The 18,165-nt window shown below is 36.5% G+C and overlaps 1 protein-coding gene across 3 annotated transcripts in view; it reads left to right on the top strand.

Moving 5' to 3' along the window:
* Positions 1-18,165, top strand: part of MACO1 (macoilin 1) — a 65,203-nt gene that overhangs the window by 6,017 nt on the left and 41,021 nt on the right. The window contains exons 2-6 of one of the 3 annotated variants that reach the window (XM_081586662.1): positions 8,654-8,795; positions 10,354-10,480; positions 14,235-14,358; positions 16,103-16,281; positions 17,497-17,998. The exons of 1 other annotated variant lie outside the window; for it this stretch is intronic. In XM_081586662.1, the coding sequence (XP_081442788.1) occupies positions 8,654-8,795; positions 10,354-10,480; positions 14,235-14,358; positions 16,103-16,281; positions 17,497-17,998 (1,074 nt within the window). The remainder of the gene's footprint in view (positions 1-8,653; positions 8,796-10,353; positions 10,481-14,234; positions 14,359-16,102; positions 16,282-17,496; positions 17,999-18,165) is intronic. One more of the 3 variants, XM_081586664.1, reaches the window with a different exon arrangement.

The following is an 18,165-nucleotide window of genomic DNA, read 5'->3' as shown; positions in this document are numbered from 1 at the left end:
AGCCTTCTTAAGTTGCCTGTCATCCCCAGACTTTGAAGCCCCTTCATAGCATTGGCTTTCCTTCCTTTGTATTTTTACCTTAAGAGTATTTTTACCCTTAAGAGCCATGTGCTCACATTGACTCATAGGGTTATAACGTCCAAAGTCATTTATCCCTCACCCCATCTCCTCTGTTGCCATTTCTGTTTTGGAGGTTTTGCATTTATTGGCTTGAAATGGTGTGCCCAGTCCACTTCAGGTGTATCCATAGGAATCACTGATTCATTAAGGCTGTTCAGGATCTGCTTCCTACCCAGAGCAGGGGAGGTGGTTAGAAGTAATCACACTCTTGTTTTAAAATTATATTATTACTTTGCTCATCTTCAGAACACTTTTAAAACCCAAATAAGCTGCTCTGTACTAAAGTCAGTACTCTGCCTATCTTATAGTGAGGTCACTTGAGCTCTGGAGAGAATGGGGACCGTTTTCTTGGTCAAACAAAAACCCCTGTCTCAGATGATAGAAATACTAAGGTTGGAGTCTTCTTTCACAGATGTAATAAGTATTATTTTCTTGTCTTTTTCTAGGCTTGACAAACTATACCTCATGGTTCATTGTGTTTCTGGCTTTTTAAAAAAATGAGTTGTCTTTTTATTTTTAAACTACATCTTTCTCTATTACAGTGACCAGTCTGTGAGTATGACTATTATTGGAGAGCAGTCTTGAATTGTCCCAACCTTTGTGCCATGGCTATTTCTGTAAAGAGCATTTGACTTTAGCATCTTTTTCTGCTTTTGAAGCTTCATAGTGTTTACAAATTAAGTTTATTGATTCATAGTTTGTGAATTAAAGTACTGAGGGTTTATTCTTTTGTAAAGTGTTTTTGCTTATTTTTTAAAAAACTTGGTTCTCCTAGAAAAATTGAAGAATTATGTAACTTGAATCTATACACACAAAGGGATATAAAGAAGGGCAATAATATTTATTGTGCATTTAACGAGTTGGGAAAGTCCAATGTGATAGTTAAGCATATGGGCTTTAACATCATATGAACTTGGGTTCAAGTAATGCCCCCGACACTAGTTATGTGATCTTGAACAAGTCATTTACCTGCTTTAACCCTCAGTTTTCTCATCTGTAAAATGAAGATAGTAAATAATATTATCTACTTAGGATTGTTATAAGGATAATTGACCTAAGTTACATAAAATACTTAACATAGTATCTGACACAGGCATGGTTGCTTGAAAAGTTGATTTCTTTTGTACTGTTGTTACTATGATTTTATTTTCATTCTGTTCTTTAGTTCCAGGAAAGATACTAGTTTCACAGATGGGAAAACTGAGATTGCAGGTTTCACTACCTGATAGAGGCCTCTATCGGTCTGACCCTGAAGTCCGTCCTCTCTTTTACTTACTGTGCTACCTCATCCTTTCTGGGTGGTGTTCACACGCAGTAACGTACAGTGGAGCGTGGTCCTCTCGAACTCGGCTACATGTAGGACAGGCGTCGTTACCTTCACGCTTCAGGTGAAGCGGCAGCTACCAGGAGAGTCCTGTGCAAGGACGTCAATCTTTCTTCCTTCTCAAAATGAGACTCTCTTTTCTATTAAATAATCCAGTATAGATGTGACAACAATGCAAAATGTGATCCTGGACTGAATCCTGGCCTGGATCCTGGAGTGGATCCATGGGTCTGTCTGTTGCTATAAAGGACATTAGTGAGATAATTACTGAAATTAGAATAATGTCTATAGATCAGGTAATAGTACTATATCAGTGTTGATTTCCTGATGTTGATAATTGTGCTGTGGTTTATAAGAAAATATTCTTGTTTTTAAAAAATTGAGTAAGGGGACATTATGTCTACAAATATTTTCAGAGGGTTCGAGGGAAAATGTACACGTATATAGGGAGAGAGTGATGACAGAAACTTGATAAAATGTTTTATCATTTGTGAAATCTGGGTGGAAAGATATAAGGGAATTCTTTGTAGTATTTAGGCAACTTTTCTGTAAATCTAAAAGTATTTCAAAGTGAAGAGTTAAGAAAAGAAAAGTAACACATGCTTGTTAGAAAAACTAAAGCAGTATGACAGTGTGTAAGTATAATGTAAAAAACCGTAGTCCTCCTGTTCTGGAATGAGCACTGTGATATAATTTAGAAGTATGGTTTCTTCTTTGATCCATATAGATAAACATGTATTTCTTAACAGAAATAGAGTTCTGTTTGATATACAAGTTTCTTGGTTTTTCTCCACAGTTACTTAACCATTTCTTTATACATAGAAATTATTTATCTTTGAGTAGCAACACAACAATGCATGTGGAATTCACTTTGTTTTCTCTGGTCTCCTAACTTCCATTCCTGTGCTCTTTCAACAGTGCCCTGCAGCCTAGTCTGTGTTCTCAGGTTTCTTTTCTATTGAATGGCAATAACTGCCCTGCTTATGTGATCGTTGTAGGGATAAAAATGAGATAATTCATATGAAAGCTTTTGGAAGAGTTACACAGTGAAAATGAAAGTCACTCAGTCACGTCCGACTCTGCGCCCCATGTTCTATACAGTCCATGGAATTCTCTAGGCCAGAATACTGGAGTGGGTAGCCTTTCCCTTCTCCAGGGGATCTTCCCAACCCAGGGATCGAACCCAGGTCTCCTGCATTGCAGGTGGATTCTTTACCAGCTGAGCCACCAGGGAAGCCCAGAAATACTGGAGTGGGTAGCCTATCCCTTCTCCAGCGGATCTTCCCGACCCAAGAATCGAACCAGGGTCTCCTGCATTGCAGGTGGATTCTTTACCAGCTGAGCCACCAGGGAAGCCCAGAAATACTGGAGTGGGTAGCCTATCCCTTCTCCAGCGGATCTTCCCGACCCAAGAATCGAACCAGGGTCTCCGGCATTGCAGGTGGATTCTTTACCAACTGAGCACAAGTGCAGTGTAAATGTGAAGTGTGATTAGGCAGATGATCTTTACTGTTGAAGATACGAAGCATAATACTTGATTGACTTATGAAATAAATCTGTAATGTTTATACACTGTTAGCATAGGTTTTAGGGCCTCTGGCTTGTCTTCTTTCTCCTAATGTCTTCACCCATTTTCATCCCAAACCCCTAGCATCCACACTATTGAAAGTGTTTCTGAAGCAGAAATTCTAAAACTTTAAACTTTACAGTTGCATTAGGTTAGAGTACCTGTCATTAAAGAAGGGAGTAGCAGAGGATGAGATGGTTGGATAGCATCACTGACTCAATGGACATGATTTTATGCAAACTCGGAGAGATAGTGGAGTATGGTGGAGCCTGGCGTGTTACCAGGGGGTGGCAACGAGTCGGACACAACTTAGTGACTGAACTACAACAAACCTGTCTTTGATATCTTGAGTCATAAAGTACTTTAGAAAAATGCTATGCAAACAATCCTTGAAAGCTTTTTTTCTGTGACTTACATTCTAGAGTTTTTTCTTTTTAAATTGGATGTATTTCATCCTGTTAAGATTTGTCATGCCACTGTGTGTGTGTGTGTGTGTGTGTGTGTGTGTGTGTGTGTGTGTGTGAGAGAGAGAGAGTGTGATTGACTTCAGCATGGTTTTCTTTGAAGCCTTCTCAGGCTGCTCCCCTTTTCTGGGTTTACTGCAAGGACTGGTTGCAGAACATAGCAGTGGTTCTCGTCGTGAGGCTCACGCACTCTCTGGAGACCACCACTCCTCAAATAGTTTCTCTCAGGACTTCTTTACACTCTTAAAGTGATTTAGAGTCCAGAGAGCTTTTGTTTGTATGGGTTATATCTAAAATTTTTGCTGGATTAGAAATTAAGACAAGAATTTTGAAATACTAGTTGATATAAAAATAACAATAATAAATCCATGAGAAGAGTGGTATGCTTTTACATTTTTACAAGTTTCTTTAATATTAGGCTTAATAGACGGTAACTTTGAGGACCCCCACAGTAGTCATAGCCAGTGTCAGGTAGGCTAGATGGAGTGATGATCTGGCATCCAGAGCAAACCTGATAAGATGCCTCTTTTCCTTGCGGAAAAACTGGTGAGAACAGACTCAGAGCAGGTGCATGGTATTCCTTCAGGAAGAAGCTGTATTTGTCATCTTCATTGTTGTTACTTTGTTCAGACCCCCTTCCTAGTCATCTGTGCATCATCTCTCCCTCTCCCTTTATTGTAAGTGTGTACTTTGATAAAAGCCCTGCTGTTGGTCCTAAACACTCTTAGGCATGGCAGGTCATTCATTCAACAAATATTTAAGTTTCTCTGGTGTGCAAGGTTCTGTGCTGGGCATTGAGAATAAAGCAGGGAACAAAATGGACAGCTCCTTTGTTCTCATGGACTTTTCATTTAAACAGTCATACAAAATGCTATTTAACTATAATATGATTCTTATGGTACAGGATACTCTGAGCATATAATGGGGTACCAGTCTTTACTGTGGGGTCAAGGAGGCCTTTTTTGAAGAAATGTTCATGCTGCATGCTAAAGGATAAGTAGTAGTGGAAGTGCTTCATTTAGTTTAAGTTGCATTTCTTTAAAGATCTTATCTGTGACTGAGAAAGAAATGTCGAAAAATTGACCCGGAACAGTTTGAATGTTCCCAGTGGAGGGATGGACAGCTAACAGTTTGGAGATAAGTGCTGATTATCTGAGTAGATTGTTATCTTCTTTCTGAGACATTATGGAATTCAGTGGAAGTTCTTTGACGATGACACGTTTATACAGAAGATAGTACTCTTTGCAAATTTTAATGTATGCACAAAGAGTCTAGGGATCTGGTTAAAACATAAGCTTAGACTGAATAAGGGGTGGGCCCAGAAGTACTCTTTTTCTGAAAAGTTCATACGTGATGCTGATGCTGCTGGTCTGCGGACCACACTCTGAGTAGCAAGACTACAATTACATATAATACTTTTAGCAGGACACCAGCTGAGTAAGAGGCTGGGCGAATATTCTAGAGGTGATGTCCAGGAGGAGGAAGTATTTGATAACAGTAGAAGACAAAGCAGTTTGGTTCAAGAAGTACCATGCTACATAGTGAAAGGCAAAAGGGATTCACAGTTGCTATTATGGAGAGGACAGGAAAGCTTGGCATTGCAATAGATGATTACTAGCACAACCAGAGGGGCTTCCCTGGTGGCTCAGACGGTAAAGAATCCGCCTGCAATGCAGGAGACCTGGGTTCGATCCCTGGGTTGGTAAGATCCACTGGAGAAGGGAACGGCTACCTACCCCTGTATTCTGGCCTGGAGAATTCCATGAACAGAGGAGCCTGGCAGGCTATATAGTCCATGGGGTTGCAGAATTGGACACAACTGAGTGACTTTCATTTCACTTTTCACTTTTAGCACAGCCAGAGAAATATTTCACAGACTAATTTCTGTGGTGAGGACCAAGTGAACTAAATGGCCATTAGTCTGCCTAGGGAAAAGGTCAGGTACTGAGGATTTATGGCCACCCTATGGTAATTAATTATGTGACTCCAGAAAATGATCTAAGTGACAAGCTGCAAGAGATGCTAGAGAGAAAGTGCACTTTTAGTTGGGAAAAAAAAAAGAATGTTCAGTACTACCTCTCATTAATCATAGGTGATGAATCCATAGATGGACATATTTCTAAATAGATTCAATTTTTAAAAATGGTTGTAAGTGGCAAGGGTAGGACTAGAATGGGGAGAAAAACGAATCTTATGATTAATATCCACTGTGAAAAGGTCACCAACAGTAACCCTAATATTTGCATATCTTCTGTATTTCACTGGTATCCAGAGTAGAAGTTATCACACTATCAAAAGATATTATTGGTCTGCCCTTATTTCAGGATATTATTATGGAAAATATCTTTTTGTTGCAATTATGCTTTAAATTTTTGTTCAAGATAGTTTACAGTAATTAGTAAATTTGTTTGTATTGGAGAATTAAAGTAACAACAAGTTAGCCATAAGTCATATTATGAACTATTAAATCATGAAAAAATATGATTAAGTATAGCATATTTTTTCATGATTTAATAGCAATATTTTGGTATGTTATAATAATGGTTTAAAACTCTGTCTAAAATTTTCTCCCCCTCTAGAATGCCATTTCTTTGGATTTATCAAGATCTTATGACCTTCAGAATATGGAAGGAAAGGAATTAGTCAGATTTTCTACACTGATGAGCAGTCATTTTAAATTTCTTTTAACTTTTGTATCTGTACCTATAGAAGGTTAATAGGCATAATTTACTGATATAGAAGGCTCAGTGAATACTGAATCAGGCAACTGTCTTAAACATTCTAAAACTCTATTAGAGTGAAGTGAATCTATAAAGTTTGAAACTACTCCTAGAGTAAAATCAACTGTTAAGATTGCCTCTTGATTTTAGAGGTAGGCCCACCTAGAAGGAAGAGCCTGAGGAAAGCTGAGGGTATATAGCACATGTTTGTGAAAGATCAAGTTTCCTTCAATATGTGTACTTCTAAACATGACTCCATAAGATCTGAGTATCAGGGAACATCAGAGTTACAAAACCAGTTGTTTGAAAAGAAATGAAATAGATCAAAAGGAACCCCTTTGAGTTACAGAATTGAAAATGAGTAGTCACTATAACAAAGATAATTTTCATAATGCCTTATAGGTTTAAATGACTGAGTTATTAAAAAGTATTCAACAGGTTGCCATTCTTAAGATTTGTTGTTGTTTAGTTGCTAAGTGGTGTGTGACTCTTTGTAACCCTGTGGACTATATAACCCACCAGGCTCTCCTGTCCATGGAATTTTCCAGGCAAGAATACTGGAGTGGTAGCCATTTACTTCTCCGTAACGCTGTCTAAACAGTGAAATGGAATGTTGCCAGCTAGACTAGGCTCTTGCCGTGCTTGGGAGCATTTGGGGGAGAGAGCGGTTGGTAGAACTCTTATGTTCTCCACTTGGGGAATAGTGACAACTAGCCTAAGGAAGTGCCCGCCAAGTCTTATTCAGCTACAAGGAAAAAGCCACTTAGTTTTAAAGCCAAACTTGGAAATCTAGATTCAGACTAGATCTGTGCTCCCAAATGCCTGCATGACTCAGTTATTCCTTCTAACAAACTATGCCTTGCCCTTCACTGGATCAGCAGTGGGTTTAATGAGTGAGAATGAGAGCTCTGTTCTTTTCTGGCTAACGGGACTCCAGTGAAATGAAAGTAAAAGTGGGACTTAAGATTCAAACCTGTGTTCTAGTTTGCCTTGGGTTCCTTGATTCTACAGCAGACCTCTTCATCAGAACTTACTGTCATGCCCAAAGAAGTTCTACCAAGAATCAGTATTAGAAGTTGACTCTAGTTGCAAATTATGTATCCTCATGATACTATAACCCAGGGATCGAACCCACGTCTCCCAGATTGCAGGCAGACTCTTTACTGTCTTAGCCACCAGGGAACCCCACTATATAACATTAAGGGTCATTTGTGTCTGTTTCTGACATTCTTTACCTGTGTGGCTTTATAGGGCATCGAAAGAATCCTCTATGCTGGATCCTGCTTTATTAATTTTAACCCCAAGAATATAAGTCTTTTTGTACTTTATTTTAATATATTTTAAAATTGTTTATTAGAAGTCTTGATTTATTGTTTGTGGTATATATTCAAACAGCTGATTTGATCACAGCAATATTGGAATGTTTCTGTTGCAGAACACCATACAAAGCTATAGCCCAAGTCAAAGCGAATTTAGGCATTTCTGACCTGAATATCTTGGAAAATCTTTTTTTTAAATACCTATATTTAACCTGCTCTAGAACTGACCAGACTAAAGACCTTAGACTTAAAGACCTTAGAGACTTATTAATAGGCAGAGTTTGAAAGCTTCATTATCTTTAATATAACTAATGCATTCAAAGAATGGGTTTTTAGATTATATGAAAAGATTTTTTTTTTTTTTTTAATCCAGGCCCTTACTTTGCTTTGAGATTCTACAGTGGTTAGATACGTGTTCTAACTGGCTTATCAAAGTGTGTTCCTACTTCACAAAAGTCCAAAGGGAAGTGGGAGGACACCTTAACATCTCAGCTAGGGCAATGCTGGGATCCTTCAAGGTTTTTCCTTCAATGTACATTTTGATAACCTCATAGCCCTTAGAAGTGATTGGCCTCTGCTCCTTAAGTTAATGTCTGTCTATTTGGGGAAGTTGTTTGGTTTTTGTTTGGTTAATGCAGATGAATACTATAGAGAGAGGTAAGAGGAGAAAGAGGAGGGAAAAGACAGAATTCTTCAAGCATGTAGGGATGCGCATCAGGAATTGCAAAGACTTCAAACAGATGTAGAGGGTGGGGAGACGGCAAATTTGAAGCTGCTCGGCCATGACATTTCTTCTAATGACAAACAGCTTGAAAGCTGTAATTTTGAGAGTGTTGCAGTATTTTGAAGTCAGACACTTAGCACATTTTAAAATAGTGGTGAAATTTAAATTGGCTTTTCCCATCTTAAATGGAATTAAGCATTTTGGATCATCATCTTATTTTGATAGTTGTGGGTCTCAGAATGAACACCAGAGCTTTTAAAATGTACATGGGCCATGGCAGCATCTCTTTTTGTCTTGTATCTCCATTGTTTTCATAGTATAGGAAGATATTTTTTCTCTTTTAAATAAAGTAGTGCATTTTCATTTTCTAGTTCTCCACCAATGACCTTGAATTCTTTATTTTTATATTTTGCAGTACATTTTTATACCTGAAGTTCCTGGTGGTGTGGGCACTTGTCCTCCTGGCAGATTTTGTCCTGGAATTCAGATTTGAGTACCTATGGCCATTTTGGCTTTTCATCAGAAGTGTCTATGATTCCTTCAGATACCAGGGACTGGTATGTTTATTAATACATGTTTTTCAAGTATAAAGGATTTAATTACCCTTCTAAGAAAGTCTTCAATAACTGCTAGTGAAACTGTTTAAAGTAGATTTTATTACCAATACTTAGGTGACTGTATTGAGCTAATAGGGTCTGTGGGCTGAAACTGCCCTTTCAGGCCACTTTGTCTAAATCCACTGATCAAATCATTACACTGCCTCCTCCTCTCCCATTCCAGTGAAAAGAAGGGGAGGGAGGGAGGAGTTCAGGAGGAGAGGCAGAGTAGCGGGGGAAGCAGTAATTACCTACCCAGCCCTACTCTGAAGTACCTCTGGAGTCTCTGGCTTAGTGTTTGGGTTAGAGTTAGAACAGTGGTTCTCAAACTTTTTGTGTTCAAGACCCTTTGCACTCTTAACAGCTGTTGAGGACTCCAGAAGGCTTTCATTTGTGTGGGTTATATTTATCCATATTTACTATATTAGAAATTAAACCTAGGGAAATTTTTGATGCTTATTTAATTTAAATAAAAATTTAAAATTTTATTTAAAATAACATTTAAATTAAAAAAAATTTAATACTTAAATCACTTTACGTGTTAATACATATTAAATTTTAAAATGAAAACCTAACTGTATTTTCCAAAACAAAAAAGAAATTAAAAGATTGACTGCATTTTTGAAAATCTCTCTAATGTTTGGCTTAATAGAAGACAGCTGATTTTCATATCTACTTCTAAACTCAGTTATTACCAATATCATGTATCATGTAATCAATGGTTTTAATTAATAAATATCAATATCATGTATTCTAGAAGACACCACCATACTCCTGAGTAAATGAGTATGAAAGAGATAATGCCGTAGTATTATTATGAAATTATTTTACTTGGAAGACTTCTGAAAGGATCTCAGAAATCCCCAGGGAACCCCAGACTGTGTTTTGAGAACTACTGCATTAGAGCAAGGGCACAGACCTGGACTTGGTCCCTTGATTGACCTGTAGTTCTGTTGTGTTCCAGAGTCACATCTTAAACCTGTAACTCTTCTACCCAGGCCTGGTACTCTGGTCAGAGCAAATCCATGCCTTGAAAAGGTGGTTTCGGGCTCATGTCCTGTTAGCAATAAATAATGATGTATCCAGAGGAAGCTGCATTGTTGGACATCTGTGCTATTCTTAACCACAGTTGTGTTTCATCTGTGCTCCAGCAGCCTATCCTTTAAGAATGAAGCTATTTAGTAATGTTTTGTGAGGAGAGAGGAGAATTTTCTGTGTTAAATTCTGTTTCTTTTAGGTAACCCACCTGTGGAGTCCAAATAAACTCACTGTGAATCAACCTCAATTTGTTCTGGTCCAATTCTTCATGATTTGAGGCCATAAATAGGATTACTCTTCAATCCTGAATTAACCACATCTTTTTATATGGGTGATTTTAAATATTTAAAATTTCCTGTTGTAACTTGCTCTGTAGTTATTGCATAGCAGCTTCAGAGATTTTGTTCAACGTGCTGTTAATAATCTCTGTTTGAAATGAACAGGTTCTAATATGTGCTTTTTATTTTGTCTTTCCCTTTAGGCCTTCTCAGTATTTTTTGTTTGTGTAGCATTCACGTCAAATATAATATGTCTGCTATTTATCCCCATTCAATGGCTTTTTTTTGCTGCTAGTACATATGTGTGGGTTCAATACGTATGGCACACAGGTAAGTCTTGATGGTTTCTTAGATGGATTGAAATCTTAGATTCAAACTTCTAAAATGTGATTTTCTTGAATAAATTATTTAGAATTGAGTTTAATGTGGACATTTTAAAGATCCCTTTTCATAGTAAATTATAGTATACCTTTAAAGTGTATTTCTTTTTTATTAAATCAAAAGTTTAAGCCTTAGTGATTTGATATTTTGATTGTAGGCATTTCAATTACCAACTCTCATTATGAAGTATCCATATTTTTTAAAAAATTGAAGCAATTATTATTTAGGTAGACTTGAAGACAGCCATGTGCCAAATAAGAAAAATGTTCCTGCAGCTTCAGCATTGAGAGGAATGTCAGAAGTCATTTAGTTGAACCTTTACTTAGTATAAGTATCCCCACAGCATTGCTGGCACATAGTGTTTTAATCTCTGATTGAAAATCTGCAGTGACAAGAACTTACTGGTGTTGTTTTGGGGCAACTGGAATAGAAAATTCTTCCTCATACTGAGCCAGAATTTTCCTCCTTACGCTTTTGACCCAGGATATCTTGACTGTCTTGGAGTGCACTGATCACTTCAAGTTGATAAAGTGCTTTCTCCAGAAAAAAATACGGGAATATACAGAATATATATATTTTTTCAATTTCAGCAGGCTTACAGATCATCCCTCTAATCCAAACATTGGACCCCTGTGTTAGAGCCACACTAAATAGGTGTGCTCTTCTTCCATCCATGTTAACATTTCTTTAGACTAAAACACACTGTCATATCCTCTCGTGTTCTTTTCTGTTGACGAAGCATCTCTGATTTCATCAGCTTTTCCTTGTATGCTATTTTAAGCACTTTCACCGTTTGGGTCTCCCTGGTTCTTAGTGGCTCTCTCAACCACAACGTACATTTCAAGTGTGTTCTGGCTTGAGTGGAACTACATAGTCACCTCCCTTCTTCTTAGAGCTGTTCTTACGCTATTCCAATCTAAGGTGAGATGAGATGTTTTAATAACTCCTGTCCACTACGAAGCCCGCACATAGGACACATGGGGATGTGAGGACTGGGTCATAGACGTGGGGATGTTGCACTTGTCTGCAAAAGCTGCATGAAACTTGATTCCTAGGCCCAGCTGTAACCTGTAGCATTTTGACCACTGAAAGAGCACCAACTAATAAAAGCTCTCTGGAGCAACATTCATCCTCTTCTCTAAATGCTAGAAGGATGATGTTGTCCCATGTTAGGAGACACAATTCAGCTGTATTTTAAAGTATCTGCTGTGAGCATGGTTTTCTCCATCTTTAGCACTCTCTCGTATCTGACTGAATTCATAAGCTAGCATGCTTTTTCCTTGGTTTGCCTTCCTCTAGTTAAAGTGATTTTTCTATGTACCAGGTTTCACTTGTATTTTCTTGTCCTGGGCCTCAGTTTCGAGGGAGTTGCCATTTACACTTACTCTCTAGGTCTCAGCTTGTTTTCTGTCATATGAGGGTGGAGTGATCTAGATAATAATTAAAGGAACCTTCCAGCTCATAATCTGTGACTCTGATGAACTATAATGATTTTCTAAGTTGCTTTAATAATGTCTTATTAGTTGAGAAAAAGCTACTCATGTAACTATTAATAGAACCTATTGGAATTCAGTGGGTGACCCGCAAGGCAGCAATGAAGCTAATGTTATAAATGATATTGGTCTCTCTTTAGCTCTAGGCTCAGAAATGCATGTTGGAATATCTAAGTTATGAAGTGTGTTTTAATTCAGAGTGGTTAGTGAACAAACAGAACAAACCCTGTGTTCTTATTAGGCCCAATAAATATGAGTGCAATTTTTATAGGTTGGGATTAATTTCTCTTTTGTTGTTAAAATTTAAGATTTTTAAAAAGAATGTTAGGAATGTTTGATGAAACTATATATATTGCCACAAGAGCATGAAAATATTACATCATTAATATTTTCCTTATTGTTAAGAGGGAGAAAACAGGATATAAAACTGTATGTACAACATAACTATTAAACTAGTTCAAAAACATTTTCAATGTGGTTTTATTTTATTTATGTAGACATAGAAATATGAGTAATTTGTCCAGATTTTTCTATTTTTTCCTGTAATATGCTTATTTTGTTTATGATAATTTTGAAATTAATATAGAAATTAGATATTTACAGAATATAAATTTTTAAAAATTATTTTGAAATGAATTTGAAAATGCATAATCCTAAGGATTGCCTTTTGTCTTCCTACCTTGCAAAAATAGCCTTTTTTTGGTTTATTAAATCTATAAGAATGGTTGAAACCATTAGCTGTTTTCACAGGACTTTGCCTATCTTCATATCTTATGGACTAGGTCTATGGGGACTTGAATTCTCCTTAAAAGCAGATTCAGCATTGTTTCTGTGAATTTGGACACAATTTATATAAACTCTGGGCCTTACTTTACTCTTCCATAAAATGAGGAAGTTGGACTAAATGGGACTAGTCTTTGGGACTAATTTTTCTAGTCCCAAGATTCTATAATTTTTCTTCTGTTTCATCCATTCCAAAGAGTCTTAGAAAAAAGCCATCTGGTCCTTCAGGTCACTGAGTTTACCCTCCGTTTGTCTCTTCTGTAACTTGCTTGCTTTATACACTCTCAAAGGAGATCTTTCCAGAGTTATAGATCTCATGTCTTTGTGTTCCATCTTCATAAAATATCCCATTATTAGTCGTGTCCTGACATGGATGGACCTAGCCTACAGACTGTGATTCTAAAATCCAGTGAAAATTATCTGATTATTTGAGTCTTGTTTATTCTATTGCAAATTGCTTTTGTTGTTGAAAATTGTTTTTAATTACAAAAGGAATATGAGCTTGTAGTTAAGAAAAAAATTTTTTTGACTAATACTTGAATGTCAGAAACATATCTTAGTGCTGTAATTCATTCTTAAAAAACTGTTTTTTTTTTTTACATACTCTATGGTAATACAGATCTTCATCCTTTTGAAAAGTTGCATCATATTTCATTACATAGATTTATTATAATTTAGCAGTTCCTATTGATAGACATTTAACTTAATTCTAAATTCTAGTTTTTGCTATTGCAAATAATACATTTAACATTCTTATACATTTATCCCAGGACTCTTTTATATGTCTATAGGGTAGATTCCTGGAATTGGAATTTCTGGGTCAAAGGTATAAGTATTTTTAATTATACTGCCAAATTGCCTTATAAGAAAGTTACCCCAGTTTATATTCTTGCTAAGAATGAGAGGGAAGCCATTCACACATCTTCCCTGTACTATTACCCATCTTTAAAATTTTGGCTTTATCTGATAGGTTAAAATAATCGAGTCTCATTTAAAAATTTTTATCTCCCTAATCAGTAGGTAAGTTGACATCTTTTCACATGTTTTTTAACTGTCTATAACTGAGTCACTGAGCTCACGTGCGCGCACACACACATACACTTTTTTTTCTTTTATAACTTCCAAATTTTTTTCTTCAGTTGCCTTTTTTATTGATTTGTAGGAGGTCTTTTTGTATGCTAGGGCTATGATTTCTTTGTTTTGCATATGTTGTAAATATTTTCTGCCAGAATACTAGTTTTTATTTTTGTCTGTGATTCCATAGCATGTTTTTTCATATGAAAGCTTTCCATTTGGATCAAATAGCTTTTAATTAGTTTCAAAGTCTTAAATAAAAGTTACTGTAGTTGAACCAGTCTCCCAAACAACCCATCTGTTATATTAGTTAATGTTTCATTGATGCTTGTCTCTCTGCTGCTTTCCCACAGAAAGGGGAGTGTGTTTGCCCACAGTATCCCTCTGGATACTCTTTGTTTATATTGAAGCAGCAATTAGATTTAAAGATCTCAAAAATTTTCATGTAGACCTTTGTCGCCCATTTGCTGCTCACTGGTGAGTATTATGTATATTTTTAATCTGTAATTCAGTTCAGTGTTTTCACTGTAGAATGGTAAATTTAATTGTAAATTTTTTCTTAGAGATATTATATGAACTCAGAATACAACATAACATGGTGTGGTAAAGAACATGAGCCCTCTAGTCAAGGAGATGACTGTTTGAATCCCAGCTCTGCCCCCTAACAGCTTTGTGCTTTGGACATGTCACCCTCTCTAAGCCTTAGTTCTCTTACCTGTATATTGGGAAGCTGTCTCATGGGGTGTCATGGGAAAGATGAAATGAGGTGACATAGGTAAAGTGTTTAATTAGGTCCATGTACATAGGTGTCTGATACTTGTTATCTGTTTTTATTGTAATCAGATAATGATTCCAAAAAGTCTTGATGAAATATACGACTATTTCATGGAGCTTAAATGATTTTAAAATTTCCTTTGCATGTTTACAAAAGCAAGAGAATGTTATTAATAATTTTTAAGGACTATTATTTTTAACCTTAAACCATGAAACATTTTTTAAAATGAGCTTGATTTTTGTTTATATCTATTGTAGAAGTCACCACTTAATGTATGTTTCTTTTAAATACACCAATTTTTGCCAATATTTATGGCAGAAACCAAAACAAATAGGAATCAACAACCAAAAAATAGTTAACCAATATGTTTAAAATCTTCACAAACGAGCGAATTAAATAGACTTGGTCAGTAAACTTATCACTATAAATTTGTGGTGTGATCACATTTAGACTAATTACAATTGATAAATTATAAGTTTTAATGTTAATGAGACTTCCCTGGTGGCTGTAAAGAATCCTCTTGCAATGCAGGAGATGCAGAAGACAGATTCGATCCCTGGGTTGGGAAGATCCGCTGGAGAAGAAAATGGCAACCCACTCCAGTATTCTTGCTTGGAAAATCCCACGGACAGAGAAGCCTGGCAGGCTATATAGTCTGTGGGGTCGCAAGAGAATCAGACACGACTTAGTGACTAAACAACAGCATTAATGAAGCTTAAGAAAAGTTTTGACAATGTTTTCAGAGGCTTTGAAACAATATTAGACTGATGGCTTGAATGAAGATATTTCAATTTTTTATCCCAGAGATTAGAGTTGCAAGTACAGCTGGTTTAATTTGTTAGTGCAGACCAAATGTTGGCTCTGATAATATCAGATACTTGGTTAAACGATTCTTAATTTATGTTTGATAGAGTGTTTATGAACTAATTTTCCAGAAATAGCTGGTGACAGGCATTTCTCAGGCAGCAAGAAGATGAGTCACCTGAATTTGACCCTGCCTTCTAGTATTAAAAACCAAATGATGTCTGTTTGATTTTAACGCTAGCAATGTTTACTTATGACCACTCGTAAAATCTCTACCTTTTTAGTTCTTAAAAACATACAGATCCGTAAATCCTAACCATGCATGAGGCAGGTTCCATGTTCATCAAAGACTTTAGCCACTGTATCCAACAGTCCCTGTGGTAACTTCTTGAGTGTATTTGAAGAATGCCAGGGCCTAATGGGCAGCTTCTTAGGGTACAATGGTCCTGGTATTCCACAGGGGGTTGTTCTGCATGCTAGCTGCCTGATTTCCACAACAGACATATTTATTTGTGTTTACTGAATGCTCAGCTATTATCATCATCTATAATGATGAATCAGTCATAGGGCCCTCATGTGCTTGATGTATGTGTTGCTTGTTTGTTTAACTTACATTTACTAGCAGAATTGTCTTCTTTCTAGTATTGGATACCCTGTGGTAACTTTGGGCTTTGGCTTCAAAAGTTACGTAAGCTACAAAATGCGGTTGAGGAAGCAAAAAGAAGTGCAAAAAGAGAATGAATTTTACATGCAGCTTCTTCAACAAGCCCTCCCTCCAGAGCAACAGATGCTCCAGAAGCAAGAGAAAGAAGCCGAGGAAGGTAGGTCTTTACTCTAAAGCTATTGGCTCAATAGATTAGTTATTAGTTTGTTTGTCAGTAGTATTTTTTTCAGAAAAGTTGCTAGGGCTTTGGAAAATTATCATGGCTTTTTGTGTTTTCTGGTGTTCCTCTTTAGGACTGTTGCTTTATTTGGTCATGAAATAACAGAATATGTATGATGTTTTCTGCCTAGTGTCTTAAGGCCATGTGCTTTTAAATGTTTTTTTTTTTTTTAATTTATTTCGTTTCCTTTTACAGTTTATTTTCTATTTTAATATTTTATTTGTTATGAAGATTTTAAAATATTTATTCTCAGTGATAGTAGTATATGTAACTATGTGCATTTGTAATTGAAGCAAGCCAAGTAAAAGCCAGATAGAGATGTAAACACAGAATTGTTTCACAAATCAGAATTCTTCTGAATAGAGCAAACATGGCTAGGTCTTATTTTAAACCGTTTGTATAATGCAACATGGATCTTAGAAAGACCTTTTTCTAATACAACCTCTCTAATGAATATGTAACCAATTCAATAAGTGAACAGACAGCAATACCAGTTTTCTTTGGTTTTTGTTTTTAGTTGACACGTGACAAAATCTTGTTCTCTGGTGTGGTACAAAATTATCTCTTCAAGTACACTTTGTCGAGTTTGAATATGTAGACCTATACAGAAAATTCATTGTAAAGCGGCCTAGTAAATGATAGACTTCTTATTAGTTTAACAACAGAGGCAAGACAAAGGATAGATGCCCTGTATGCTAACGTCACACTTGTTTGTTTCATTTAGTCTTTCTTTTCAGTAAAGTTATTAAATTTGCTTAATCCAAGCATCTTTTTAAATGTGGCCTTTAAGATTATGATCTGCCTATGTCCTATCACCCCAGTGATAGACAAGTTTGATTTGACTGATAAATGAGGTATGACTTAATTGTAAAATCCTCATATTCTTTTCAAGGTCACAACTTTAATAACTTGGTGTTTAGAAATGATGGTGATTTTCTAAATGTGCAGCTTCTCAAATTTATTTGGCCTTGCTTCTTGAAGTTAGCGTAATGTGGTGTGGTTATTGCTTCTGAATGAGTTTGCAACTTAATGTAGTGCATTTCTAAGTGTATAGATTACACAGTTTGTTGAATCAATCCATTTTGTTTTTTTACAACTAAATATTCCAGTGTGGGTTTTTTTTTGCTTGTTGGTTTGTTTTTGGTATTGTAGCAGCCAAAGGATTACCTGATATGGATTCCTCAATCCTCATACACCACAATGGAGGTATCCCAGCCAACAAAAAACTCTCTACAACTTTGCCAGAGATAGAATACCGAGAAAAAGGGAAAGAAAAAGACAAAGATGCCAAAAAACACAACCTTGGAATAAATAACAACAATATTCTACAACCTGTAGACTCTAAAATACAAGAAATTGAGTATATGGAAAACCATATCAATAGTAAAAGATTAAATAATGATCTTGTGGGAAGTACAGAAAATCTCTTGAAAGAGGACTCATGCACTGCTTCCTCAAAAAACTACAAAAATGCCAGTGGGGTTGTGAACTCCTCACCTCGAAGTCACAGCGCCACAAATGGGAGCATTCCTTCCTCGTCTAGTAAAAATGAGAAGAAGCAGAAATGCACTAGCAAGAGCCCAAGTGCACACAAGGACTTAATGGAGAACTGTATTCCTAATAACCAGCTAAGCAAACCAGATGCACTGGTAAGGTAAGTGTGTGTGCTTTGTCCTTACCAGCGCTTCCCATAAACTTGACTTGCGTCTTGAGAAACATATTTCTGTGTAGGCCTGTAAGGATTGTTTGTGGTCAGATACTGTGACAGTTAACTCTGTGGTGTTGGGAGTTTAGTGCTCCTTTCCCACGGGTCTGTTGGTC

The sequence above is a fragment of the Giraffa tippelskirchi genome, chromosome 3 (genome assembly GCF_054371585.1).
Source record: "Giraffa tippelskirchi isolate mGirTip1 chromosome 3, T2T-mGirTip1v1.2.pri, whole genome shotgun sequence".
NCBI lineage: Eukaryota > Metazoa > Chordata > Mammalia > Artiodactyla > Giraffidae > Giraffa > Giraffa tippelskirchi.
Note: the sequence above shows the minus strand (reverse complement) of the source record. Positions and strands in the feature narration are given on the sequence as shown.